This window comes from Acomys russatus, chromosome 8 (assembly GCF_903995435.1).
Source record: "Acomys russatus chromosome 8, mAcoRus1.1, whole genome shotgun sequence".
NCBI lineage: Eukaryota > Metazoa > Chordata > Mammalia > Rodentia > Muridae > Acomys > Acomys russatus.
Window position 1 is genome coordinate 4,026,310 of NC_067144.1, and position 26,978 is coordinate 4,053,287.

Consider the following 26,978-nt stretch of genomic DNA (forward strand, 5'->3'; position numbering starts at 1 on the left):
ACATTTGGGAAACAGGAACCATTTATCCAGCCACTATTTTCTTTTCCATTCTGTCTGGGACCCCCGGCTGTGGGTTGGTACCATCCCACATATCCATCATTCATATCCATGGTAAATTTTTCCTCCTTAGTTAAAAACTTCTGTGGAAACATCCTCAAAGATGACCTTGAGGTGTGTCTCCTAAGTGATTCTACACCCTCCTTCTCCTCCTCTTCATCCTTTTTCTCCTTTTCTTCCCCACCCCCACCCCCTTTTTTGAGACAGGGTTTCTCTGTGTAGCCTTGGCTGTCCTGGACTCACTTCGTAGACCAGGCTGGCCTTGACCTCACAGTGATCCACCTGCCTCTGCCTCCCGAGTGCTGGGATTAAAGGCGTGCGCCACCACGCACGGCCCTCCTCTTTCTTCTCTTCCCCCTCTTCTTCTTCCTCCTCCTTCTCCACCTTCTTTTGTTTGTTTGTTTGTTTGTTTGTTTGTTTGTTTGTAACAGGGTTTCTCTATGTAGCCCTGGCTGTCTTGGAACTTGCCCTGTAGACCAGGCTGGCCTCGAACTCAGAGATCTGCCTGCTTCTGCCTCCTGAGTGCTGAGCCTAAAGGTGTGTGCCTCCATGCCCAGCTTAGAAGCCTCTTTTCATTTTTCTTTGCATACCGTGTTCTACATTAGTCTATTTTCTGTTGCTGTAACAACCTGCTTAAGGCGGGGCAGTTAAAACACAAAGGTTCATTTACTTCACAATTAATAAAGCTGAGAATTTGCCCCAGCCTCTGGTAGAGGCCTTTTTGGAATCACATGATTGTAGATAGCATAGGGTGAGAACATATAGATAAATCTATAGGTGAAATGAGACGCTACAGAGCATCTGAGGAGTAAAACTCTCCTTTCTATTGCTCTCATGTTCCCATGGTAACCACCTTTCCTTTCAAAAGCAAGAGGCCCCAGCGTTCTGACCAACTCCCACCAGGCCCAGAGTTTTAATGGTCCCACTACATCTTAACTCTGCCACTGCCACTGGGGACTGAGTCAGACCATCTCATAGCACACAAATCTCCCATGACTTACTTTGTTTTCCCTGTGCTTGCAACTCAGTGTGGTCACATCACTGTGGTAGTGTCTAGGGCTTTGACCCTGTGAACTCCCTTCCAGGCCTCCACATAGCTTTTTTTTCCTACTGCATTTGCCCCCATGCTGTGTTTGATGCTGCATATGCCCAGAGGCTCCTCTGGTCTTGGATGCCTGTCTCTACCTTCTTGGTAAACTCACACTCATTCTTCTTGGTGACTCCCCAGCTGCAGGTCATGAGCTAGAGAGGCTCCATCTTGGGTATCATTGGTGAAATATGAAGGGCAGAGGCATGGAGGAACATGCAGGTTTGCACATATAGGCCTTGCCCACATCCCCACAGCTGAAGACAAAAGGGAGGTGTACCACATCCTTCCATGCTCCTTAGCTTCTGGGGAGTGTTCTGGAGAGACAGAACGCCTTTATGTTCCTGACACAGCGTGGCCTGGCTCTGGATGCCCAGCTCTGGCTTCTGCTTTGTTTGGGCGATGCTGACCCAGGCCAAGCCTGGGTGCCAAGTCCTGAGGGCTGGACAAAGGCAGGGAGAGCAGATAGGATCTGAGGCCCAGCTCCTGTGAACTGTGCGGGTGCCCGCCCTGTGCTTATACTGGCTTCCTGCTCCTGGAATCTCTGTCTGGCAAACTGGGTGCGGCCACAATCTGAGGGTGAGGGAGGTTGGGGAGCGCCATCCTCTCTCAGTCCTTTTCATGGAGTCTTCACCTGAGGCCCAGAGCAGTGGGAAGAGGGGTTCAAAACAAACAAAAACCACCTAAGTTTCTGTTATTGGCTGGGAAGGGGGCAAAGCTCATATATTATATACTTAGAGTGACAACTGAGACAGATAGAGGATGCGGGGCATACAAGAAGATAGGCAGGAGCATGGGGAATGAAAACCACAACACTACACACAAACATACCAATTAACAACAACAAAAGACCTCCCTTTAACCCCAGCAGTCATGAACGAGAGGGAGACAAACGAGGGTTTGAGGCTAGCCAGGTCTACATAGGGAGTTGTAGGCCAGCCAGGGCTTCATAATGAGATTCTATCTCAAAAAAGGAGATGGAAAGGGGTTTGTAGGGCTGGAGTATGGAATATTATAAATAAATTCAAATGCACCTGTAATTTAAAAAAGGTATGAAACATCAAGTGCTCTGGGTAAAGAAAAAAATTGCACGCTGTAGTGGATTTATACAGTGCCTTATTCTACACAGAATTTTTTCTTTTTTTCTTTTTTCTTTATTATTTATTTGTTTATTTATTTTTTGCTCAAGACTTGAGAAGAACAAGAATGTGGCCCTGGAATTAGGTTGGAGGACCAGTGAGTCCATAAATCTTTCTGCCTTCACCCTCCCAACACCGAGAGCACCCTGTACTTTTCACGTAGGTTGAGGGAGTTGAACTCAAGGCTTCATGTGTGTGCAAATCAAGCTCTTTATACAAGCTTTGTGTCAACGTTTGCCAGACAATTTGAAAACAGATGGACTGTATTTCTTTGGAAAACACAGTGTTTTGGAACAGAATGAAACTAAAAGAACAATTTCAAATTGTGATCATTTTACCAAACTACACAAATGTAGCCAGTGATTTAAAATCCTTATGTTTCAGTCCTTCAATCTGTTTAAATAGCTTCACAAGAAAATTCAGACTTTTAAAAAACCAAAAATTCTAGTCACGCACAAATTTATTTCAGAGACTAGACAAGTAAGAAGCATTGTTTCATTTTCAAAAAACTAATGCAAGGTTAGGATGCAAACTGCAGAAGAATAGGACAAAAGACAAAAAGATGCTAATTCAGTTCAAAAACAGAGATGCGAGATGGTTCCAATCTATGCAAAGGCAAACCTTCACAGTCAGTGGCAGCTTATTAAAAATGTGAGACTGAGCCAGGTGGGGTGCGTACATCTTTAATCCCGGCCCTTGGGAGGCAGAGGCAGGCAGATCTCTGTGAGTTCGAGGCCAGCCTGCTCTACATAGTGAGTTCCAGGGATACATAGCCCTGGGAAAGACAATCACCAAGACACACTCCTGAAAAACCCACCCCAGGAAGCAGTGTAAAGAAGGCCGGTTTTATTGTAGTTTATGCATTTAGAGGTTTCAATCGCTTACAGAAATGGAACTGCAGCCGGGCATGGTGATGTACGCCTTTAATCTCAGCACTTGGGAGGCAGAGGCAGGCAGATCACTGTTCGAGGCCAGCCTGGTCTACAAAGTGAGTCCAGGAGAGCCAAGGCTACACAGAGAAACTCTGTCTCAAAAAACAAAACAAAACAAAACAACAAAAAAAAAAAAAAAAGAAAGAAAGAAAGAAAGAAAGAAATGGAACTGCAAAGCAGCAAGCAGAGGAGACCCTTGCTGCAATGTCCCTGGAGTTTAGCCAAGTTGTGTAAATGAATTGGTCAGTTTTGTTTCTGTTTTTGGTTTGTTTTTTGGTTTTTTTTTTTTTGTGTGTGTGTGTGTGTATGTTGGGTTTTTTGTTGTTGTTGTTGTTTGTGGTTTTTTTTTGAGACACGGTCTCTCTGTGTAGTCCTGGCTGTCCTGGACTCGCATTGTAGACCAGGCTGGCCTCGAACAGCGATCTGCCTGCTTCTGCCTCTCGAGTGCTGGGATTAAAGGAGTGTTTTTGAGGCAGTCTCAGGGCTCAGCGGTTAAGATCACCGACTGCTATTCCAAAGGAACTGAGTTAAATTCCCACATGGTAGCTCATAAGTGTAACTCCAATATCTGACACAGACAAAACACCAATGAACACAAAATTAAAAAAATGTAAAAAAAAAATTTTAAGATGTAGCGACACAAAGTCTCACTACCGATCTCTGCCTGGCTTGAAACTTGCCTTCCGAGGGCAGCCTCTGCCGGTGCCTTCCGAGGGCTGGTCAGCTTTAGTGCTGAGTTGTATTTTGCGTGGTGACTGGAACATGGCACTAAATCACCGATCCCCTCAGGGACAATTATGGTATTTCCATTTTGGGTCTGGTACAAATATCACTACTACGTGGGCTGGGGAGAAGACTCCGTGTTGGTAAAGAGCCTTCTGCATAAGCATGATGCCCAATTCAGAATCCAAGAACCCACATAAAGGCTGGACATGGCAAGATGTGCCCATGACGCCAGCCCTAGGGGCATGGGGTGTCCCAGTGGCTCACTGCCAAGGCAGTCTAGATAAATGATGAGATTCCATGAGAGACCTTATCTAAAAGAATATGATGGAGAACAAGAGAGAAAGAAAACCAGTGGTAATCACTGCTCTCCATATGCACATGCATGCATGGGTGCATGCATGTGTGCACATGCAGACATGCATCTGAAGGGAGGACTTTTAAAAATTACAAACCAAAGCTCTCATGAACAGTCATGCACATGCTTGTATGCAGACATGGTTTTGACTTCCTGAGACACATTCCCAAATGTACATTTGCTGGATTGTGTGGTAGTATACATTTAGTTAAAATTTTTTTTAGTTTTATTATTTTATTTTATTATGTATTATGAGTGTTTTGCCTTCATGCATGTTTGTGTGCTGCATGTGTGCCTGATGCCCACAGTGATCAGAAGAGGGCATTGGAGCCCATAGTACTGAAGTTATGGATGGCTGTGAGCTGCTATGTGGGTGTTGGAAAAACTAAACCCTGGTCCTGTGCCAGAGGAGCCAATGCTCTTAACCACTGAGCCATTTCCCCTGTATCCCACAGTCAGCTTTTGAGGAAACTGATGAATTTCTTCCACGGGTGCTATGGTGGTTTGCACAGGTGCGGCCCCCATGGACTCCTATGTTTGGATGCTTGGCCCATAAGAAGTGGCACTATTAGGAGTTACGGCCTTGTTGGAGTAGGTGTGGCCTTGTTGGAGGAAGTGTGTCACTGTGGGCGTGGGCTTTGAGGTAACCATAATGATCAAGCTACATCCAGTGTGACACACGGTCTTCCTTCTGCTGTCTTCAGATCAAGGTGTAGAACTCTCAGCTCCTTCTCCAGCACCATGTCTGCCTGTGTGTTTCCGTGCTTCTTGCCATGACAGTAACGGACTAAAATCCTGAACTATAAGCCAGCCCCAATTAAGTATTGTCCTTTGTAAGAGTTACCCTGGTCATAGTGTCTCTTCATAGCAACCCTAAGTGCCTCTGTCGTTTCATGTTCCTGTTGCAGTGTAGCCTTCTATTTTCTCTGTATCATCACTAGAACCTGGTGGTCATGTACCTTGCTGCACTGTTTCTGTCCCATAGTGACCTTATTGTTCATGTGCCTGATGGGCAGTGACGTGAAACCTCCTTTCACCTGCTTATGATGGTCTATTCTCTCTGGAGAGATGCCTAGTTGTGCCCTTTGTTGACTCCCTACTTGGGTTGCTTTGGTTTAATGTTGAATTGGGGGCATCACTGTGCACTCTGAAAGGAGCCCCAGGTTGAATCTGGTCGTCCAGCTGCATCTATTTCTATGTCTTTTTTGACAGGTTTGTCAGGTCTTTCACAAACCAAAAGCTAATTTTTATGAACATCAGTTTTGCCATTTTTACCTTTTATTGGGCATGCTTTTGAGGTCTCTTATGACCACCCCCATTTTCTCCTGTTCTCATCTAAAGGGCACTTGGGTTACTCCCCATCTCAGCTGTGAACAGGGGTAAACACATGTCTAGGAGTCACTGATTTCAGCTCTTGTATCGCTGAGTTGCTTCTGCATGCTTGTAAAAATGTCAGTTGGCTAAACTCACGGGGGTGGGGGGGGCTAGTTCTGGGGCCTGCTGTCTCACTGAACACATGCATCCATTACTCCACAATACCACACAGTCTCTGTGTAAGCATTACACTATGCTATTGTGGGCTGCAGAGATAGCTCAGTGGTAAAGGTGCTTTCTGTGCAAGTGTGAGGACATGAGTTTGAATCCCTGGCACCTGTGATTTTAAAAAAGCCAGACATGTCAGGCATGGTGGTGCACAATCTTAATTCCAACACTCAGGAGACAGTGGCAGGCAGCCTGGTCTATATAGTAATTTCAAGGACAGGCAGGGCTACACAGAGAAATCCTGTCTTGAAAAACCAAAAATAAATAAATCAATAAACGAGGCACACAGTGTGAAAACCTGTGATCCCAGTGCTACTACAAGAAAATGAGAGAGAGGTGGAGAAGAGAGCTCCTGGAATCTCATGGGCCTGATAGCCTGGCATAAACAGTAGAAAACAGCAAAGGCCCAGTTTCAAAACAGGATAAAGCTGCTGCTTCCACTACCCTACTCGGTACACAGAAATTCCATGTCCTCCTCCATAGTCTAGCCTAGTCTGACCGTCCCTATCTTCAATGCAGAGGAGCTCCAGGTCTGAGGCAGGGTCCTCCCTCCCTATTTGCCAAACCACAGGACTCCAGCCTTTCTGCTCAGTCTGTCTATCCTCACACTCCCAGGTTGGACCAGGATTCACATCCTGTAGAGCAGCGCAGTCGCCTCTGCCCACTCGCCTGCGTGCTTCCTAAGCCGCATCCAACTTCTAGCTCTAACCCACATTTACATCCTCTTTTCTCCCCACCCTGCTCCATCCATAACAAACTTAAAACTAACAAAGGAAGTGCACAGGCCCGTATCTCATCACAGGGATGACGACAATAGGAAAGACCAAGCCAGTATCCCCTCCTTCAAAACCTGTAGAAAGGACCGCCAAAGAGGATTCCCTAGGTGAACTCTGGGATACAGAAGTTAAAAGGACCCTCTCAAAGAGTTCAAAGAGTTTTAAGAAAACACAAAGAAACAGCTCAAAGAAACCAAGGAGAAGAAATGCCTGAGAGACACCCAAGAAAACAAACTGATAGAAATAGTGACAATTCAGGACTTGAGAATGGAATTTAATGAGAAGATAGAAATGTCAAAAAGGACTCAAACTGAGCTGGGCGTGGTGGTGCACGCCTTTAATCCCAGCACTCAGTGAGGCAGAGGCAGAGGCATGCAGACTTCTGTGAATTCAAGGCCAGCCTGATCTACAGAGTGAGTCCAGGGCAGTCATGGCTACAGAGAAACCCTGTCTCAAAAAGAAAACAAACAAACAAAAACAAAAAACAAAACAAAAAAAAACCTCAAGGTGAAATGAAGAAAGAACTGAAAAACCCAATGTCTCAACTAGAAAATTCAGAGGAAGTCCTTAAAGTAGAATTAATCAAGCAGAATATAGAATATTGAGTCTTGAAGATAAAATAGAAGATATAGACCCAAATAAACAAAATAAGTAGATAAACATGGGGGAAAACTACAGGAAAGATATGCACAGGAAAAGTGGAACATCATGAAAAACAAAACCTTCTAATTATAGGCTTAGATGAGGGAGAAAAGTTCAGGTCAGTAACATAGACCAGATCTTCAACAAGACCGTAGAAGAAAACTTCCCCAAACTAAGGAAAGACACCCATACAGATACAGGAACACAAAGTAGACAAGACCAGAAAAGAACATCCCCATGGCAAATCATACTTAAAACCCTAGATGTACACAACAAAGAGTGTACTGACAGCTGCAAGAGAAACAATTCCAAGACACATATAAAAGAAAACCTACCAGAATAACAACGGAAACTTTGAAACCCAGAAGAGCCTAGAGCAATGCATTCTGTGTCCTAGAAGATGATGACAGCCAACCTAAAATAATATACCCAGCAAAACTATCTGCCATGATTGAAGGGGAGAGAAAAACTTTCCATGATATTGTTAGGGTTCAAGAATATTCACACAGTGACCACTCGAACACCAGACTCAGATAGACAGAAGTTTATTTGAGCTCTGAACAAGAAAGAACTGACTGGTCTAAATTCAGGAATTGGGCCATGACATTGGTCTGCTTCTAAGGCAAGCTTTTTATAAGAAAAACCGTAACCAGGTAACAGCCAGGCAACCAGGTGGGTAGCAACGGGGAGGGCAGCATCACATCATTTTGATCAGCTAAACATAAGAATCGATTTTGTTCTGAGCACAATGTACCCAGGCGGCTAGACAAAGCATTTTAAGCTGATTGGCTAGGATACAGGCTTGGAACATTTCAGTTCCCCACCATTCCGGGAGAAAGGAACATAACTGGGTATTAAATAGAACATAAATCATTAATGTAAACAGAATGTCCAACAAGTATTGAATTGTTGGTAAAAAGCTATTCAAGCAGGGAAAGCCTGAGAAACTGAACCTACTTTCACCTTATTATCAAAATGGAGATTTGGAGGCAAAATGACTTCTGATATGCCAAGACCTACAGCTGGTGTTAGCAGAGGAGCCATGGTTATGCCGGGAATTAAGGTCTCAATGACAAAAATATTCATTGGAAAAAAGAGCATCTTCAACACGTGGTTCTGGGGAAACTGGAATTCCCCAGGCAGAAGAACACAATTAGACCCATATCTATCACGCTGCACAAAAACTAACTCCCAACAGATCAGAAATCTATACCTGAAACACTGAGGCTGCTAGAAGAAAACACAGGCAGTTCCCTAAAGGATACAGGTGTAGGAAAGGACTTTCTGGATAGGATTCGTTTTGCCCAAGAATTTAGGCCAACAGTTGATAAGTGGAACTTTATTAAACTAAAAAGCTTCTGCACAGCTAAAGAAACAGTTAGCCAGGTGAAGAGGAAGCCCACAGAATGGGAGAGAATCTTGGGCAGCTACATATCTGACAGAGGACTAATATCCAGAATATACAAAGAATTCAAAAAAATAAAGGGACAAATATAAATACAATAAAAAGCCTGGGACCTGAAAAGAAAGTCCTCAAAAAAAGAATGGCCAAGAAATATTAGGGAAATGCACCGGACGTGGTAGCGTGTGCCTTTAATCCCAGCACTCGGGAGGCAGAGGCAGGTGGATTGCTGTGAGTTTGAGGCCAGCCTGGTCTACAAAGCGAGTCTAGGACAGCCAAGGCTACACAGAGAAAGGGAAACTCTGTTTTGAACAACAGCAACAACAAAAAGGAAATGCAAATCAAAACAACTTTATTTCATCTTACTCCAGTCAGAATAGCAAAGATCAACAGAACAGGCAGGAGCAAATGCTGGAGGGGAGATGGGGGATGCGGGAGAAGAGAACCATTGTCCACTGCTGATGGGACTGCACTGGTGCAGCCACTGTGGAAACCCATGTGTGAGAATTCACGAGAAGCTAAAAATGGATCTGCCACATGACCTAGCTATACAGTGGTCACATGCCCAAAGGACTCGATACCCTACTACACAGATACTTGCTCAGCCATGCCCATTGCTGGTCTAGCCACAAAAGTCAGGAAAAGAAAACAACCTAAGTGTCCTACAACCAATGCATGGGGAACAAAAATGCACATATGAACTACAGAATACTATCTAGCTGTATTTGAAAAAAAAAAATGAAACCGTGAACTTTGTAGCAAGTGGATGGAACTAGAAAAGGTTATATTTATTGAGTGAGCCAACCCAGACCCAGAAAGACAAATGTCACATGTTCTCTCTTATGGGGAGCTCCTAGCTCCAAGTCGTTAGATGTGGGTAATGGGGACCTGGAAAGTAAAACTGTGCCACTGTTAGGGTTGGGGTTAGGGAGCAATAGCGAGGGAACTGACGGAGGATAAGTAAGCTGGCCAGGAAAATGGGAGGTAAATACATAAGAAGTGGGAAGAGGACAAGAGGAAATGGAAGGATACAGGAAACGTGATGAGGGAGATGGGAAGAGGGGGCACCTTATGCAAGGGGGAGAGACGTAAATATAGGAGGAAGGAGGGAATAGAGCAATATGGATGATAGAAAAAGTCACAAGGAGGGCTGGAGAGATGGCTCAGAGGTTAAGAGCACTGACTGCTCTTCCAGAGGTCCTGAGTTCAATTCCCAGCAGCCACATGGTAGCTCACAACCATCTCTAATGTGATCTGATGTGCACTGTGTACATAATAAAACAAATCTTTTTTAAAAGTCACAAGGAATTCATACTATTCATTATCTACCTTAAAAATTCATGTAATTTAGTGGATAACTATACATATATAGTTTTGTTTTGTTGGTTGGTTAGGGTTTTGCTGTTGTTATTGTTGCTGTTTTGTTTTCCTAGACAGCATTTCTCTGTGTAGCCTTGGCTGTCCTGGATCTCACTTTGTAGACCAAGTTGGCTTGGAACTCACAAAAATCTGCCTGCCTCTGTCTTCCAGAGTGCTGGGATTACAGGTGTGTGCGACTGTGCCCAGCTTACATATATAGTTTTAATGACCCTTCCTCATCTGGGCTGACAGAGCTTCCACCAAGAAACAAAGTCCACATAACAAAACCTAAATACCAGAACCGAGATGGTTTGGATGGCAATGCCCACTATAGGCTCATATACTTGAATGTCTAGCCCTCGGTTGGTGGAATATGGAGTAAGATAGGAGGTGTGGCCTTGCTGGAGGAAGTGTGTCACTAGAAGTGGGCTTTGAGGTTTCAAAGGACTATACCAGGCCCAGAGTTAATCTCTCTTTGCCTATGGATCAACACCAACTACTGCTCCAGCACCTGCCTGTGTGCTGCCATGCTCCCCGCCATGAAGATCACACACTAAGCCTCTGAAACTGCAAGCAAGCCCCCAATGAAATGCTTTGTTGTCTTGGTCATGGCGTCTCGTCACAGAAGCAGAACAGTGACTAAGCCACCTTCTCTTGAGTTGTGGTCCAGGGCTGTCCAAGAGACTTCCAAAACATACAGCCTATTGTGTTGCCCTTGGATACCGCCTACTGCAGAAGACACCATGAACTTCAGAAACAGAGGCACAGAGGTCCCTGAGATGGAACTGATCTAAATAGTCTCTGCCCGAGGACTTATTTTCATGGTACCAGAAGACGACATGCAGGCTTCCAACGAAAGAAGGCAGCCAACAATCCTGTCCAGCGATGATGCCTATGAACCACACCAACGACCAGCATGGCGCCAAACCCTAAGGATGCAGTAGTGGCACACATACCTTGACCGTAGCTAACAACTCTCTAATTGGACTTAAGACCCACTCAACAAGAAGAAGAAGACGGTGCCTGATACTGGAAACCTAGCTAACTACTCACTGGTAGTGAAGTCGTGGTAACTGAAAGAGAATCTACAACCACTATTTTTCTTTTTTTGTTTTATTTATTTATTTGTTTGTTTTTGTTATTTTTGTTTTTTTTTTTTAACCACTGTTTTTCTAAACCAGCATAACAACAATGTATAAATGCTTAACCTCATACCCTCAGCTAAGTGTAGTCTTCACTCCTCATCAAGGAAACTTCTTCTTGCAACCAATAAAGAGCACTACAGAAAATGACTGTGTTGCTGTGTCTTTAACTCAGCAAAGTCTCTTGGTGGAAACATTTTGGAGGTGGGCTGAGGAAGATTTCATTTCCCTTTTTTCATGATGTCACAGTGTTCACATGTCTGCTATCTCCCCACTTTCTGACGTCACTGTCGTCTCGTCTTTATAGATGAGAACCAAGACACCAAGACATGTCCTGCCAACACCTTTGCTTCAATTATAAAACAGAGTTCAGAAAATGAAAGAGGAGGAAAGTCTATTGTACTCACTGATGATTTGCTTATCACATTCTTTCTTCCTAATATCCTGGAGTTATTTTTATATGAAAATATGTGAACAAATTATTGTATAAGCATCACAAAATAGCACATAGTTAACACATTTAAGATGTGATGGTTGTGAGGCTAGACAGATGGCTCAGTGGTTAAGAGTGTTTAATGTTCTTGCATAATTGTCTCACAACCTTCTGTAACTCCAGTTCCAAGGAATCTAACACCTTCTCCTGTCCTTCTGGACCACCGAGCATTTGCATGGTGCACAGACATACAAGCAGGCAAACACCTCTGCACATAAAATAAAAATCCAAAAATATATATTTTTTAACCATAGTTTTTTATTTTCTGTATTCAGGGTGGATTTGCGGAAGATGTGCTTTTAGGCTCCACTTTCTGCTTACCTCTTTAGCACTTAGTTTGAGGAGACTGTAATAACATCCTTTGGTGTTGTTTCCACGTTTCTTGTACTTGCTACTTCTCAAAGTCCTTGGATGTGTAGCTGTTGGGATATTAAATGATCCCAATATGCTAATGTGTCTGAACACGGTCCTCAGCTGGTGGCGCTGTTTGGGGAGGCTTAGGAACCCTTAGAAAGTGGAGGAAGTGGGTTACTGGGAACAGGATTTAACGGCCACAGCCTACCTCTGTGTCCTGGTCTGCTGAAGTGTAAGGAGCAGCTTCCACAACCTGCAGTGTGGAGACAGCTGCCACCCGACTTTGCCTTCAGGCTGGCCTGAATCCCCTCAAGGCTTGCACACATCTGTCCTCCCTTAAGTTGTTTCTTGTCGGGTCACACTGGTGAGGATAGCCACAAACACACTGGGTGTTTAGTGGTCAACAAATTTGCAAATCTTCAACTAGTGTCTCTCTCTCTCTTTTTGGTTTTTCGAGACAGGTTCTCTCTGTGTTAGCCTTGGCTGTCCTGTACTCACTTTGTAGACCAGGCTGGCCTCGAACTCACAGCGGTCCGCCTGCCTCTGCCTCCCAAGTGCTGGGATCAAAGGTGTGCACCACCATGTCCGGCCAATTAGTGTCTCTTCAAGGATGTATATTTCTTCTACCTTTGAGTTTTTATTTTTAGAGACTCTAACTAATGTCCATTGATCTGTCTGGGGTGCCCTGGGGCTCTGCATCGTGGCAGTTGTCCCATGTGCGTCTTACTTGGGACGGTTCCTATTTTTATGTCTGTAGATTCACTAATCCTATCTTTTGCAGACTGTGTCAGATTTTTGTTTTTTGTTTTTGTTTGACACAAGGTCTTACTATGTAGTTTAGGCTGGCCTCTAACATGCAATTATCCTGTCTCAGAACCCGACTGCTGCGATTACAAGTGTGACTACCACACCCAGTGAATTAATAAGCATTTGAAACTGGGATTACACAATGATGATTATAGGCAGTGAAAAGGCGGCATCAGATAGCAATATCAGTGATATAATCTTAATCTCCTAAATGCCAAGAATTAAGAGTAAGGACACTGATAAATTAGTATTGTTTACAATGTAAACGTTATCAGTTGTGGGGGCTGGGTATGTGACTCAGTGTAAAGGGCTTGTCGAAGGCAAAAAGATAGCCACTTATCAAATAATGCCTGGATACGTAGCTGGCTGGATGTAGTCAGCCTTCTGGATCTAGAGCCACAGAATCAACCAACTGTGGAAGGCCATAGTTGAAGGCAGGTGTGGTAGCATATACCTTTAATCCCAGCATTTTGGAGGCAGGGGCAAGAGGATCTCAAAGTCTACATAGCAAGTAATTGGGCAACCAGGGCTATACAGTGAGACTCTGTCTCCTTCGAAGGGGGGAGAAAAGAATTAAAATTAGTATGTCAAATAGATGTGCTCATATTACATATCTATAAAATAAAATATGTTTGTTCACATATTTACATGAAGAAAATTGTATCTATGGTTATGATTCTCTGAACAAAGTAGGGTACCAGTTATTCATATAGCATTTGCAATGTTTTAGGTATCACAAGTGACCTAGGGACGACTTACAGGATGCAGGAGAACATCCACAGATTGAGATCACACCATTTATACAACCTGTGGGTTTGGGAGACACGTCCATAGGGGTGACGTCCTAACACCATTAATTCAGTTATGAGCCAGGACGAGCACTCTTTGAGGTCAAGGCCATTTTCCTCTGTGACTCATAGAGCTAAAGCACAGCTGGTCACACTCAAGTGCTGGGGACAGACATCATGCTGGGTACTGCAAACAACTCTAACCACGTGGGCATTTTTAACAAAGTGAGATCCCAGCACTTGGGAGGCAGAGGCAGGTGGCTCACTGTGAGTTCGAGGCCAGTCTGGTCTACAAAGCGAGTCCAGGACAGCCAAGGCTACACAGAGAAACCCTGTCTTGAAAAACAAAACAAACCAAAACCAAAACCAAACCAAACCAAACCAAAAGACAAAGTGGGAAGCGTTTCCAATCAAGATGCCTAGTGACGTAGGAGACTCCAGAAGGACTCGGTGACTTCAAATAGACAAGGGTATAAGGTTGTGTGATGGAGTGTGTGACAGAGGATAGAGGTCATGGAGAGGCTGGAGGCTGGAGGGTTGAAGTGGGTGAAGTGGGTGGAGAGAATAGAGGTTGGCTCTGGGTCCTGGAGCATCACCGCTGCCTCCCTGGGGCATACGAAGAGGTCAGGTTGGACTGCATGGAGACTACAATCCGGCATTGGCCTACAAGGGATGATGGGTCTACAGCACCCCAGGGCTCTGTCACATGGAGCTGCCTACCCACCCTCACAAAACTCTCCTGCTCACTGGAGATGCTAAAACCACAGTGGCCTCTGATGTTGGTGGCTAGCTGCCTTCTACCTGGGCCCGAGGTCCAGTGAACTGTGAAGGTCAACTGAGCCAGTGAGTGACTTCACGTCCCTCTCAGACTCCCAGAGATATCACCAGAGGCCTCTGGGTTATAATTACCCTCTCTTTGTAAGGTTGTAATGCCGAGGCAGGGGATGCACTATGAAGGGAAGAAATTGAAGCGTAAAGAAACCAAGTCATTAGTTCAAAAAGTAGAGGTGAATCTGAGGCTCTAGTTCTGCTCTGGGCCACAGAAGGCCTTGCCAACAACTGAGGGTAGACTGCAGGGGCCCATGCTTTCCTACGTAGGCCACCTGGGTGCCCAGTCCAACGGCCAGTGACATGGTAGGTCTCAAGATGCTGCCTGTGGGCCAGTGACAGCCTGAGCTTTTGGCTTCCACCAAAACATGGCTCTGGGCAAGAAGAATATGTCACAGTTCTGTAAACATCTGCTGAACCAGGGAGGAAACATCCTGGACCAGAAGCTGAAAGATAGAGAAAAAAAAAAAAAAAGCTGGTTTTTTTTTTTTTCACTCCCTTTGAAATGAAGCCTGTTTGCTAAAAAGCTTTCTCCAAATCCAGGCCCCAGGAACCTGAAGCCTAAATTTAGTTTGTCCATGGAAGATCAACGGATCCCCTCGGGGCAAGGTCAGCCAGCAGCTGCTGAAGATAAACTTTGCTTTTCTGCAGACTCAGGCCTTTCTCTCACACAATTAATGGGATCCTGTGCCACTTCCCCTGGGAAAGCAGAACAATAGGCATGCAGGAGCAGGTGGCCTGCCTGGCAAGCCTCCTACGAGAGGCATCATGTCCCCGTACAGCCCCAGAGTCCCTCGTCCTGGCCCCCTGTCGCACTCCCGCCATCCTAATCTCCTTCTGCTCCAGGGTCAGATCCATCCAGAGCCTCATCACACCTTTAGCATGATTTTACTCAGTTTTAGTTTGTGGTGCTAGTGACAGAATTTGCCAAACAAGCGCTCTGCCCCCCTGAACTACACTGCTTAAGCCCTGAATGCACTTGCACACCAGGCTCTTGCACCCAGATTTCCATCTGCTCCCTGGGAATTTCTTCCTGGAACCCTGTTGCAATGCCACCTCCTCAGAGAGCTCTTTGTGGCTACCTGATGTTTCGTCGTTTGGTGGCTTACTAAGCATCGTGTGCTGTGTGGGGACAGTGTCCAGTGCACAACAAACCCCTAAGGAAGGAAAGCACTTTTCTTGGGTCTGGGCTGGGTCACTTGGACCCCCTTCAGTCTGAGAGCGGGGGTAGGGGTGGGTGGGTGCGTCATTGAAGAAGCAATGCAAGCACTGGCTGTCTTTTTCTGGAATGGTTCTGGTCCCTCTGGGTGCTGGAGAATACGAAGTCTGAGGTTCCACTGCCAACTCCTTGTACTGTGAACTTGCTTGTATCACCGTGGGTGTCAGCCTGGGGATGATACCAAAACGGTGAAGAGGAGGGGCAGGCAGGCAAGAGGAAGGGGAGCTCCTGCTGCTTGCCACCCCAACTAGCTGAGAGCAGCAAGCTGCTTCCTGCCTGGGACAGTGTTAACGATCACTGTATTCTCGAGACACTTGTAGATCAGCCCACAGGCAAAAGCTATCCTGGCTTGGACCTTCTGGGGCCTGGGTGTAGAGAGGTGTTATCAGACACCTCCATCAGTGTGTCCTTGCAGAATAGCAAGGCGGCAGCGGCGGCGGCGGCGGCAGCAGCAGCAGCAGCAGCAGCAGCAGCAGCAGGTTCAAGGCCCCGAGGAAGGTGGGCCTGGTCAGAGTATGGAGTGTATGCTCCTGGACACATAGTTATTCTCAACCGCTTACAGCCATCTAAGGCTAGGCTGCTCCCAGGATCCAGTCAGTGGGCAATGAGAGCCAAAGAGGATTATAGGCAAGGGCTAATAATGATGATGATGATGATGATAATAATAATAATAATAGGAATCATAATAATATAATAATAATGAGTAGTCTTGTTGGATGGTCTGAAGAGGCTTCAGTATGCTCCGGGAAGATGGCATAGAGCTTGACGGGAGGGGGCTGGCAAAACACATTTCTCCGGACTGGAGTGGGGGGAGGGGTGGGAGAGGCATGGGGGGGGGGAGTAGGACTGAGAGGGTGAGCCTTGGAGTTTATACCCACTGGGCAGTGGAGAAGGGTCTGCAGAGAAGCAGGGGTCTCCAGAGGGTAGGAAGCGACAGACAATATATCGTGGCTGAAAGAAGGTAACCTACCTATTGGGGAGAGTTGGCTGGGCATAAGCAAGGGTGTGTATGTGAGGCTCTCCCTACCCCAAGGCCTGGCATCTTGCTCTAAGCACTTTTCTATAAAGGGTGAAGCAGGTACTGGCCTGGCCCCATTGACCTCTTGCTCAGAGCCATCTTGGGAAGGAAGCTGGGGCCCCAAAATGGAGAGATTTATCAAATCTCCACGTAATTGGCTGGCCTCAACAAAATCATCCTTTCCCTGTAAAGATCATGAGTTTTTTTGAGCAGAGAAAAACAACAGAAAACTTCAAACACCAGCCCTACCCCAGCACCACCAGCACCACCACCACCACCACGACGCTTGTCTGGTCCTGGTCCAGGGTTACCTAGAAACAAAGGGAGCGAGAAGAGTGCTGAAAAGAGGCTGGTGTCCTAGATGGGTTGTGGGCTGTGGGGCCTGGTGCCCCAACCTGCGTCTCAGGGACCCAGAGCGTCTAACCCAGTGGGCCTTTCAAGAAATGGCTGAGCCATTGTGCAGAAGAATGCCCGGAAATCCCACGGCTCCCTCCTCCAGCGAGGATGGGGGCTCTTCCTCCTGGCCAGGAAACTCCAAGTTGGCTTCCGGAGGGTGGCCTGGGGGCTGGGATGGCAAAGCACCACAACTATTTGTAGGACGGCAAGGCACAGCCTCTTTATGTCCCTTTGTGTCTCCTCTGTCCAGGGATTCCAGTGGAATTTCTGACTGGTCCTGCCTGACATGCTGGACCTCAGAGGAAGGGGGGCGGCAGCATCACAGAGAAGACAGCACAGGCCCTTGCATTGCCCACTTTGTATCAGGCCAGAGATTCCACGGATGGAGACCTGTAGGCAGTGGCTGGGCAGGATCATGGATGAGGTTATAATCAAGGGCATGGCCAGCATAGGCTTGCCTTGCATTTCTGCTTGGTGTGCCAAGGGAATAAACGGTGTAAAGGTGTGTTTCACCTGTGCTCAGGGGCTCCGCGAACCTCCAAACCAAGTCTGTTTGGAAGTGATCTCAGATGTAGCTGGTGGAACTGCTCTGTCATGCAGTTTACGTGGTGAGATGGGGGCACACAGATGGCCTGTGAACCGGCCAAGATCACCCCGGACTAGGACAGAAACAGATAGGGTCTCTCAGACCCAGACCGCTGCCCTGCAAAAAGCTGCAGGGGTGAGTGAGACTAGTCCTGCGCTCAGTAGTTTCTGTAATTGTAGCCATCGGGGTCCACGATTGGCTATGGGCCGAAAGTCTGCTCATGGATTGGCTGGTCTAGCTCAGGGGGTGGAGGGGCTGCGACCTGAGAGCAGAGTCCGCCCCAGAGACTTCATATAAGACACCCCCCCCCACACACAAGCTACTGCAGAATCGCTTTGGTGTTCCTGATCCTCTCTTCTGGTCCTAGTCTGGAGACTCTGGAGCAGAGGCACCAGAGACAGCTCTGAGCGCACAACCCAAGCAGCTCCTTGGGCATCCGGAGGCCCCAAGGGCCGTCGGGTGAGCACTTGGTTCTTTTAGCTATGGGGTCCGCAGCGTTGGAGATTCTGGGTCTGGTGCTGTGCCTAGTAGGCTGGGTGGGCTTGATCCTGGCGTGTGGGCTGCCCATGTGGCAGGTGACTGCCTTCCTGGACCACAACATCGTGACGGCTCAGACGACTTGGAAGGGGCTGTGGATGTCGTGCGTGGTGCAGAGCACCGGGCACATGCAGTGCAAAGTGTATGAGTCTGTGCTGGCGCTGAGTGCTGAGGTACAGGCAGCTAGGGCACTCACCGTGGGCGCAGTGCTGCTGGCGCTGGTGGCACTCTTTGTTACCTTGACCGGCGCTCAGTGCACCACCTGCGTGTCCCCGGGCCCAGTTAAGGCACGCGTGGCACTCACGGGAGGAGCTCTTTACGCTCTGTGCGGGCTGCTGGCGCTCGTGCCGCTCTGCTGGTTCGCCAACATCGTGGTCCGCGAGTTCTATGATCCGGCGGTGCCGGTGTCTCAGAAGTACGAGCTGGGCGCGGCGCTGTACATCGGTTGGGCGGCCTCGGCACTGCTCATGTGCGGCGGTGGCCTCGTGTGTTGCGGCGCCTGGGTCTGCTCCGGCCGCCCGGAGTTCAGCTTCCCCGTCAAGTACTCGGCGCCGCGGCGGCCCACGGCCAACGGGGAGTACGACAAGAAAAACTACGTCTAAAGGCGGGAGGCACGGCAGGGCCCTTCCCGCAGCCAGGCCCGCTACCTGAAGGACCGATGCAGGAAGCAGCGTGTGGGTGATGACCACCTCTAGGCTGCGCAGAGCAGACTCCATCCGAGGCAAGTAAGGCCGGGTTCGGGCCAGACTCGCCCGCACCGTCGGCGGGTCCTCTGCCTATCACCAGCCCGCCCTGCTCAGAACAGACTACAGGCACTTGTGAGGACTTGACCGACCTCCTTTTCTATGCGCAGTTGGCCGCGGCGACGTTGGGTGGAACTCTTAGATTTCATCGGTGAAGCAGGCACCAAACTGCTGCGAACAGTTCCTACTGAGACCCTGGGGGAATACTGGATGCTGCCCTAATGTCCAGTGGCTCCTGCTGACTTGAAAGGGCAACTGGAGAAATCCGGGGCTGCAGCCTGGGGCTGCCAGTGGGACGGGTTAAAAAGGGCATTTTCCTTGTTAGTGGAGAGGAGCCCACTGAACCAAAGGACTGGTCTCACTCCAGCACTCCCCCCCCAAGGGGGACCTGCAGGTACCAGACCCTTAGAGGGGCTGCCCTCCTCCTCGAAGCTTGGGGGTGAGGGGTGGGTGGGCAAGACTTTGCTTAGTAAATGGTTTGAACGCTCTCAACCTCAACCGTGTCTTGTCCTGTGTTCAGCCACCCCCTGTGCCCAGCACCCACCCAATCATCCACTACCCCCTCCTCGAAGGCTCCCTTCAGGGATTTCCCCAGACGCCAAGAATGTGAACAGACAATCCCAGGGCAAGTGCTGGAGTCAGGCTGGGATAATGGAGGGGAAACGGACTCCAGGAGAGGATCCAGCTGGGACCTCATCTCATGGGAATGGGGCCTTGGGTGGAAGCAAGCACTGAGGGTAGGTAGCTAGGTTGCTGGCTTCTCCCAGCAAGACCCTAAAGTATTTCCTCTCGGTGGTGCTCCCTCAGCTGCAAGTACCATCAGGTGGCCACTGGCAAGTATACAATGCCAGACCAGGCACTTCCCTCCTGTGTGGGAGCCAGGGTGAGTGATGTGTTCGGAGCAGTTGCTATGGGAGAAGAGGCACTTGGCCAGAGCACCTGGGCCTGACTGCAGCCCTTTGCCTTCCCTCCTCTCTAGTGTGGCTCTATGTTTGTGTCCATCCTGCTGGTAGTGCATCTGTCAACCTGTGTGGACAACTCCAGAGAATCCTGGGTGTGACTATCTCAAGGGAAAGAGAGGGGCCAGGGCTTGGGAAAAGATCCCAGAAGGGCAAGGCAAGTAAAAGCCGAGAGAGAGAGAGGGGGGGGGGGGCCGGAGCGCTTTATTGTTTTCCCCTACCTTTTACTAAAAGGTCAGAAACAGAAGTGAGTGGTCACGGATGGGGAAGAGGCTGCAATGAGGCATACTGAGCCCAGGCAGCAGAAAGGCTTGCCATCTGCCCCCAGAGGTCTGTCCAGAAATGGCCAGGCCACAGCCAGTACCAAGTCTTTCATGCTGGACTGGGTTCCTCACAGAGGGGAAGAGGGTGAGACTTAAGGATGAGGGCTTAGACTCAGGGAAGACTCTGGGATTGGGGACAGAGAAGGCAAGGGTGGGCTTCCCGGGAAAGCCTGTGTCCCCAGGGAGACAGCCTCAGTGCAAGACCTCAACTGCACCAAGTTAAACTTTGCCCAGTAGGCACATGTGTAGCCCCAAGCTTGGGAACATGTGATCCTAGAGCTGACCCTGTGCCCTAGCAGGCCAGTGTACGGTCCACAATGTCGGCACAGTTGGCTGGAGGTCTTTGCCCAGTATGGCGTAGGTGGACTAGCTGCTCCATCTGAGTTTTTCTGAATGGCCATGGTGACTATGTGAAGGCAGTTAGCTGGTGGCACTACCAGTTGGGGCAAGAGGAGCCAGTCCCTACCCAGCTCTCACCTATTGTGCTCCCTGCTTTCCCTAAGGGTAGCTGAGCTATTTAGGCCCTTCTAGGCCACTGTGGGCTTCTCACCACTGACTTACAACTATCCATCAGTACTTGGAATAAGAGGCTTTGGCTACCTAGTGAGATCCTGTCTCAAATGACAAAACATTCCAAAACCAAAACCAAACAAACCTACCTAAAAACTCCTCCTAGGACTGTCCCATGCTGCCTTCCTTAGGAGCTCAGATGCCTGGAAGCGGGTATCTACCACGCCTGCTTCTCCTGCACCTATGTCCCTGCGCAGGAACCAGCCCCTCTTCACCTTCCAACCTCTACGCTCACCTGCTCCAGGGACAATGACAGTTGGCTCCACCATTCTAAGACACCCTTGCTGTACTGAAGGTGTCAGAGGCCAGAGTGCACTCAAGTCAAAATATTCTGAGTTGGGTGTGAGCAATGTCGGCAGACCCTGGGGACGGCGCTTCTGTTCAGGCACTACTCAGTAGTTAGCCGTTCTAGGTCTGAGGCCTTCCCCTGATAATTTCTTAGTTGCAGAGCAGTGTGACCCCTGTGCGTGCCGGGACAAGGCACCTGAAGAAGTGCTGCATGGTAAGCTGAAGGCCGATACTGGCACAGTCAGGCAGGCAGAGGCAGGCCCTTTGCAGCATTGTGGGGTGGTGGCCATCTCAGGTGCTGGCTGTGAAGACACCAGCTTCTGCGCATTGGCGTCAGGAGGCCGGGAGAGCAGGTGGGAGCCCTTGTCCTAGGTGTTGAGCAGAAGTCTCATTTAGCTGGCACAGAGGACCCCAGGACACAGGGACAAGGTTTCCCTGGATCCTAGGAAGGCTCAGAGTACTTCCAATTACCAACATAAAACCACAGGCACAAAGGGGAGGACCCTCAATTTTATTTTATTAAAAACCACATAGTCTCACACTTCAAATGTATCTTGCAATTCAACAGAGGCCAGGTGATATAAATAAGGAAAAGGAGGTCACTTCTGGAGAAATTCAAATCTGGAAGATAAAAATAAAAAGAGGTTTCCCACAATTCATCCTTTCCAGTGTATCAAACAGGCTGAAGCAGACCTTCCTATGGTGCACTGGGCTGCTGCTGCTGAGCAGCTTCAATAGGAGGGGGACAGTGAGTGTGGAGTGGAAAGCCAGCCAGATCGTTGAGGTACCCATTGTTCTCCCACACTCCCTACAGTCTGAATGTCTGTCCTCATGTTTTTTTTTTTTTTTTTTTTTTTTTTGGTTTTTCGAGACAGGGTTTCTCTGTGTAGCCTTGGCCATCCTGGACTCACTTTGTAGACCAGGCTGGCCTCGAACTCACAGCGATCCGCCTGCCTCTGCCTCCCGAGTGCTGGGATTTAAGGCGTGCGCCACCACGCCCGGCACATGTCTGTCCTCATGAAAACAGCCAGGCCCCCTTCACCTGGTAGACCTTGCCTGGCCACTTAACCTGCCAGGGCAACTTCATAGCACGTGTGCAAGGGCCCCTTCCCCTGCCTGTCCCCACTGCTTCCCCCGTCATGTGACAGCATCTTCTCCTTCCCCTTCCAGCTCCAGCCCTGCCTGGGTGGCCACCCACACAGCAGCGTTACTGACAGTACAGGAGAAAGGTCTGCCTCTAGTCAGCCCTGGCACGGGCTGCCCACCTGTGGGCAAAGGGTGTTGTTGGCTCTTTTTTGAGACCCGTTGGGCATTCTGGTCCTCCATAGCTCAGAGTTTAACATGGATAGGGCAGCCCCAGACTGAGGAGTCCCTTATATCAGAGGCTTGGAAAGGTTACCTGGCCAAACAGAGGCAGAGATGGTCACACAGGCATAGGAGAAAACCCCTACTTCCATTTTCCCATGTGGCCCCTCAAAAAGAAGGGTCATAGGGGAGAATAGAGGGGTGTTGTGAGCCACACTGGCCTGTCAGTAGCATGCAGGCCTCCCAGGATAGCTGTGCACTACTGAAAGCCCATGCAGAGACAACATTTTGTGATCCATAGCTGGGTTGTTGCCAACAGCTTGCTTTCTTATTGAAGACTGAGGGCAGAAAAGCGGAGAGGGCCACTTCTGTGGGCTCCAGCCTGGGGTTGTGGCTGTAAGAGCCTCAGGGGCTAGCACTGGGGACTCTGCATGTCACTCATGATCCTCACCCCATGGTGTAGGCATTAGAGAGAAAATGTGAGGTCATTCTGAGGGGGTCAAAGGTGCTTAATGAAATTAAGCTTTCTCACAAGTGCTCCACTGTGGCCTTGCTGGCATTCTTAGGATGGGCATTCCTGGGAAAAATCAAGACAAGCAAAAGCCTCTGTTGAGGAAGACAAAGCAGGAGCTGGGCTTCAGGCCCAGGGACCCCGCCCACCCTTGCTTACCATCAGGACAGCAGTGACACAAGAGCATCCAGGAACTTGCTCCGGTCCTCAGCTTTCAGCTCAATTACTGAAGTAATGAAAGGAAAACATCTTGTGAGCAGGGAGGAGTGAGAAACAGGGCAAGGAACATGACCTCTCCCTCCTCCTCCCTTGGCTGACAACTATCGCATTCCACACTGCAGGCTCCTGCCAGGCCTGGAATATTCTGTTGTGCTTGATTCCATCTCTTTCCCATGTACTCCTGCTTCAGACCTGTTGGCCTCACTGTGGAGAGGCCTGAGCCTTGTCCTGCAAGGACTCTCATGACATGCAGGAGTCAATGATGCTAGCCAGTAGAGGACACAAGGCATGCGACCACTCTGATTCAGACCTAGACAGGGACTGGCATAAACACCTGTCCCCATAGTGGTGCACCCCACATCAGCCCTGCTCTGCCTTGAGCCTCAGCTTAAGTGTCCTGTTCTAGAGAGGACACTGTGTTTTGAAGGGCAGACAGGCTCAGGCAGGCATAATGAAGCTAAGGTCGACCCTGAAGAGGGCTGGCTTGCTGGGAGCAGGGTGCCCTATGCTGCTGGCCAACTTCCCAGGAGTGTAAAGCCTTGCCCACCAGGCAGGTACTGACCAGAGGCAGCTACTGTCTCTGGCTCTCCAACCCTCAAAGGAAGCCAGGGAGCTTCCAGCCGAAACCCTCGCTGTGTAACAAAGGCGGGCTGTGGTTAACCTGCCCACATTACAGGCTGCTATTCAGGGTGGACCAGCCGCAGGGCCACAGCTACAGCTGCCTGGCACAAAGAAGCGCATAGCGCAGGCAACCTGCACACAGACAGGTTAGTGTTCAGGAATCACAACATGGTAAGAAAATGTCCTTCCTGAAAGACGCAGATAAAATACTGATGGAGCTGGGCATAGTGGTGTACATCTTTAATCCCAGCACTTGGGAGACCGAGGCAGGGAGATCTCTGTGAGTTTGAGGACAGCCTGGCCTACATAGTGAGTTCAAGGATAGCTAGGGCTACATTAGAGAGACCTTGTCTCAAAACAAAACAAACCAAAATCAACCAACTAACCAACCAAAACCAAACCGAGAGGTGTAATGGAGTGATCTGTGTTTCCCAAGTTCCTTTGTTGAAACCCCAACCTTCAGTATCTCGGAATGAGCCCTGGAGACAGAACCTTCAAATAGGTAAAATAAGATGCTCTGGGTGGTTCTGGCCCACTGTGAATCTCATCCTTTTTAGGAAGAGACCAGGAAGAGACACACACAGAAGGAGTTTCAGAAAGAAAGAAGACAGCTATGTAGTAAGGACAGAGGCTTCGAGGCACACTCACACCTTGACTTCAAGCACTAGGCACGGCACTGAGGGAAGTGAGCCTGTGCACACCACCATGCTATAGTATTCTGCAGTGTAGTGCACCAATCGTAGGAGTGTATTGGTAAGCCATGTCTGTTTTACTTTAAAATGTGTCAACAAGGTGCTGGAGAGACAGCTCAGAAGTTAAAGCACTTGTTCTCGGCGAGGATCAGACTTGATTCCCAGCACCTAAATGGTGACTCACAGCCATCTGTAGTGCAAGTTCCAAGGTATCCAACAGGCATGCACATATATGCACGCAGGCAAAACATTCATACACATAAAGTAAAATAAATAAAGCTAAAGAAATGTCAACAAAAATAAGATGAGGCCAGGTGTGGTGGCACAGCCCTTTAATCCAGCACTTAGCAGGCTGAGGCAGGTAGATCTCTGTGAGTTTTAGCCAGCTCTCTGTCTACACAGTGAGATCCCGTCTCAAAAATAAAACAAGCTGGGCTGGAGAGATGGCTCAGGTTAAGAGCACCGGCAGCTCTTCCAGAGTTCAATTCACATTAACCACATGGTGGCTCATAAGCATCTATAGAGAGATCTGGTGCCCTCTTCTGGCATGCAGGCACACATGCAGGGAGAGCACTGCATACAGAATAAATAAGAAAATCTTAAAAAAAAAAAGGCAAACAAAAACAAGCTAGGCTAGTCTATGTGGTGAGTTCCAGGACAGTCAGAGCTGTCTCTATGAGACAGAGAGACCCTGCCTCACAAAACAAAACAAACAGATACAAAAACAAAGACAACAAAAGCAGTCAACTAAACCAACCAGAAAGACAGATCAATTTGCTGGTCCATGCTTGTAATCTCAGCACTTGGGACGGCTGAGGCAGGAAAAGTATGAGCACAAGTGCAGCATGGGCTATGTAGCAAGACTCTGTCTCAAATTAAAAAAAAGGTAAACGAGGCCAAATATGAGCCACCTTTTGTGTCGCTCTGTCTGGGCTAGGCCTGTCCAGTCTCCAGTTCTCCAACACTCTAAGTGTAATGAGAATCAAGCTGTCTCCCAGGGAGAGTACTGTAGCCTCAGAGAGGGTTGTCCTAGTGCTAGCCTTGGGTAACCAGAGGCTGTGTTGTTTCCTTGTGCACTTGAGGGAGACTGGCCTCAATCTCCTGCCCTTCAGGGGTGGAGATGGTTTCAATGCAGGGCAGTAAGACTGCATCCAGGCTTGTAGCTTACAAGCAGGAGTTCTGTGGATGCTGAGAGCAGCCCCCCTAGGGCTGTTTTGGAAGGAAAGAGGGCTGCTGGCTGGGTACCTTCATCAACAGCTTGCTCTGTTCCAGGGCCAATGTTGGCCTGGAGAGTGTGAGGGGAGAAGTGTGCCCATGGGGTCGAGACACTCACCCGAAAGGTCAAAGTGGTTGTGTAGAGTCCGAGAGCTGGTGCTTTCCGCTGCCTTCTCAAATGCCCGACCAAAAAAGCTATAGGCACAGAACAGACATGTTGGGGTACAGAACAGACAATAAACCCTCCCCAACCCTGCCCTGTAATAGACACCCAACGCCAAATCCACCCAGGCTCTGGAGAGCTGCTGGGCCAACGCTGACACATCCCAGGGAAAGTAGAAGCTGCTCACTTCTTTCTATCTGAGCTGTCAGTCTCTGGGGGGATGCCCACCACAGTCACTGTGCCCTGCTCCACGCTCAGGGGGGCAGCCATCACCAGGGGCAGTAGCTTGCAGCGCCGATTCTTTGTCTATGGAGACAGGGGTGCGTCGGTCACAGCACAGTCATTCTTAGCACTGCAGGGTGCAGCACAGAGCTCAGCACAGCACCGGGCCACCCCCTAAAGCCTCCAGGGGTGCAATCATCAGAGGACACAGCAAGGATTCCAACTTGACATTTTGGCTCTCAGCCTCCCAGTTATCTACTGGCCTTGCTTTCCTCTGATTACCTCCTCCAGGTCTCCAGGAGCCTCTCAACACCCTTGACTTGGTCTATTCTTCTTCCTCTTGGGCTTGCCTGCTTGAAACTCATCCATGCACTCACGCCTCATGGGGCCCTCCTGCACACAGTTAGGATGGAGGCACTGAGGTTTCCCTCAGTGACACAGCCATGGCTCTCACGCCACCATCAAGGTGACCCACTAACTGTCTTGGTTTATGTTGGGCTGAGGTGTGACTCAGGATGTGAAGTGGGCCAGTTTAGTTAACGTCTGACAACTGACTGGACCCCGTGATGTGGCTGTCTTCTACAGATAAGGAAACAGAGGCGCAGAGGTCAGAAATTCTTTCTCATGACTGATACTTGAGCCTGAGAGCTAAATGAAGCCAACAGGATTGCAAAGCTCTTGTTTGTCTAGTTCATCTTTTGACATTTTAGTTATTCCTAGCAGGTGGCAGGGGATTGATTCTAGGATGCCAAAAGACACCCAAATCCAAGTATGCCGTATTTCTCATGAAAACAGTGCACCATTTGTTTAATCTATGCATCCCCTGGCATACACTGTAACCATTTCACACTACCTGAAGCAAGGTATCACTGCATCATTGCATGTGCATGAAGCCAGCACACAATAAACACAAGTTTTAGCCTGACACAGTGGCACGTGCCTATAGCCCAGCACTCAGGGAG

The 26,978-nt window shown here is 48.5% G+C and overlaps 2 protein-coding genes across 2 annotated transcripts in view; one reads left to right on the plus strand and one right to left on the minus strand.

Moving 5' to 3' along the window:
• The first annotated feature begins 17,841 nt into the window (after positions 1 to 17,841).
• Positions 17,842 to 18,819, plus strand: Cldn5 (claudin 5). Its single transcript, XM_051150687.1, has one exon. It carries the CDS (start codon positions 18,131 to 18,133, stop codon positions 18,785 to 18,787), a length of 657 nt encoding a protein of 218 aa, XP_051006644.1. The 5' UTR covers positions 17,842 to 18,130; the 3' UTR covers positions 18,788 to 18,819.
• A 2,744-nt stretch (positions 18,820 to 21,563) lies between these two features.
• Positions 21,564 to 26,978, minus strand: part of Cdc45 (cell division cycle 45) — a 31,016-nt gene continuing 25,601 nt past the window's right edge. The window contains exons 16-19 of the mRNA XM_051150684.1: positions 25,982 to 26,100; positions 25,750 to 25,826; positions 23,044 to 23,110; positions 21,564 to 21,689 (exon numbers count right to left, since the gene is read on the minus strand). Coding sequence (XP_051006641.1) covers positions 23,046 to 23,110; positions 25,750 to 25,826; positions 25,982 to 26,100 — 261 coding nt within the window. The 3' untranslated portion in view covers positions 21,564 to 21,689; positions 23,044 to 23,045. The remainder of the gene's footprint in view (positions 21,690 to 23,043; positions 23,111 to 25,749; positions 25,827 to 25,981; positions 26,101 to 26,978) is intronic.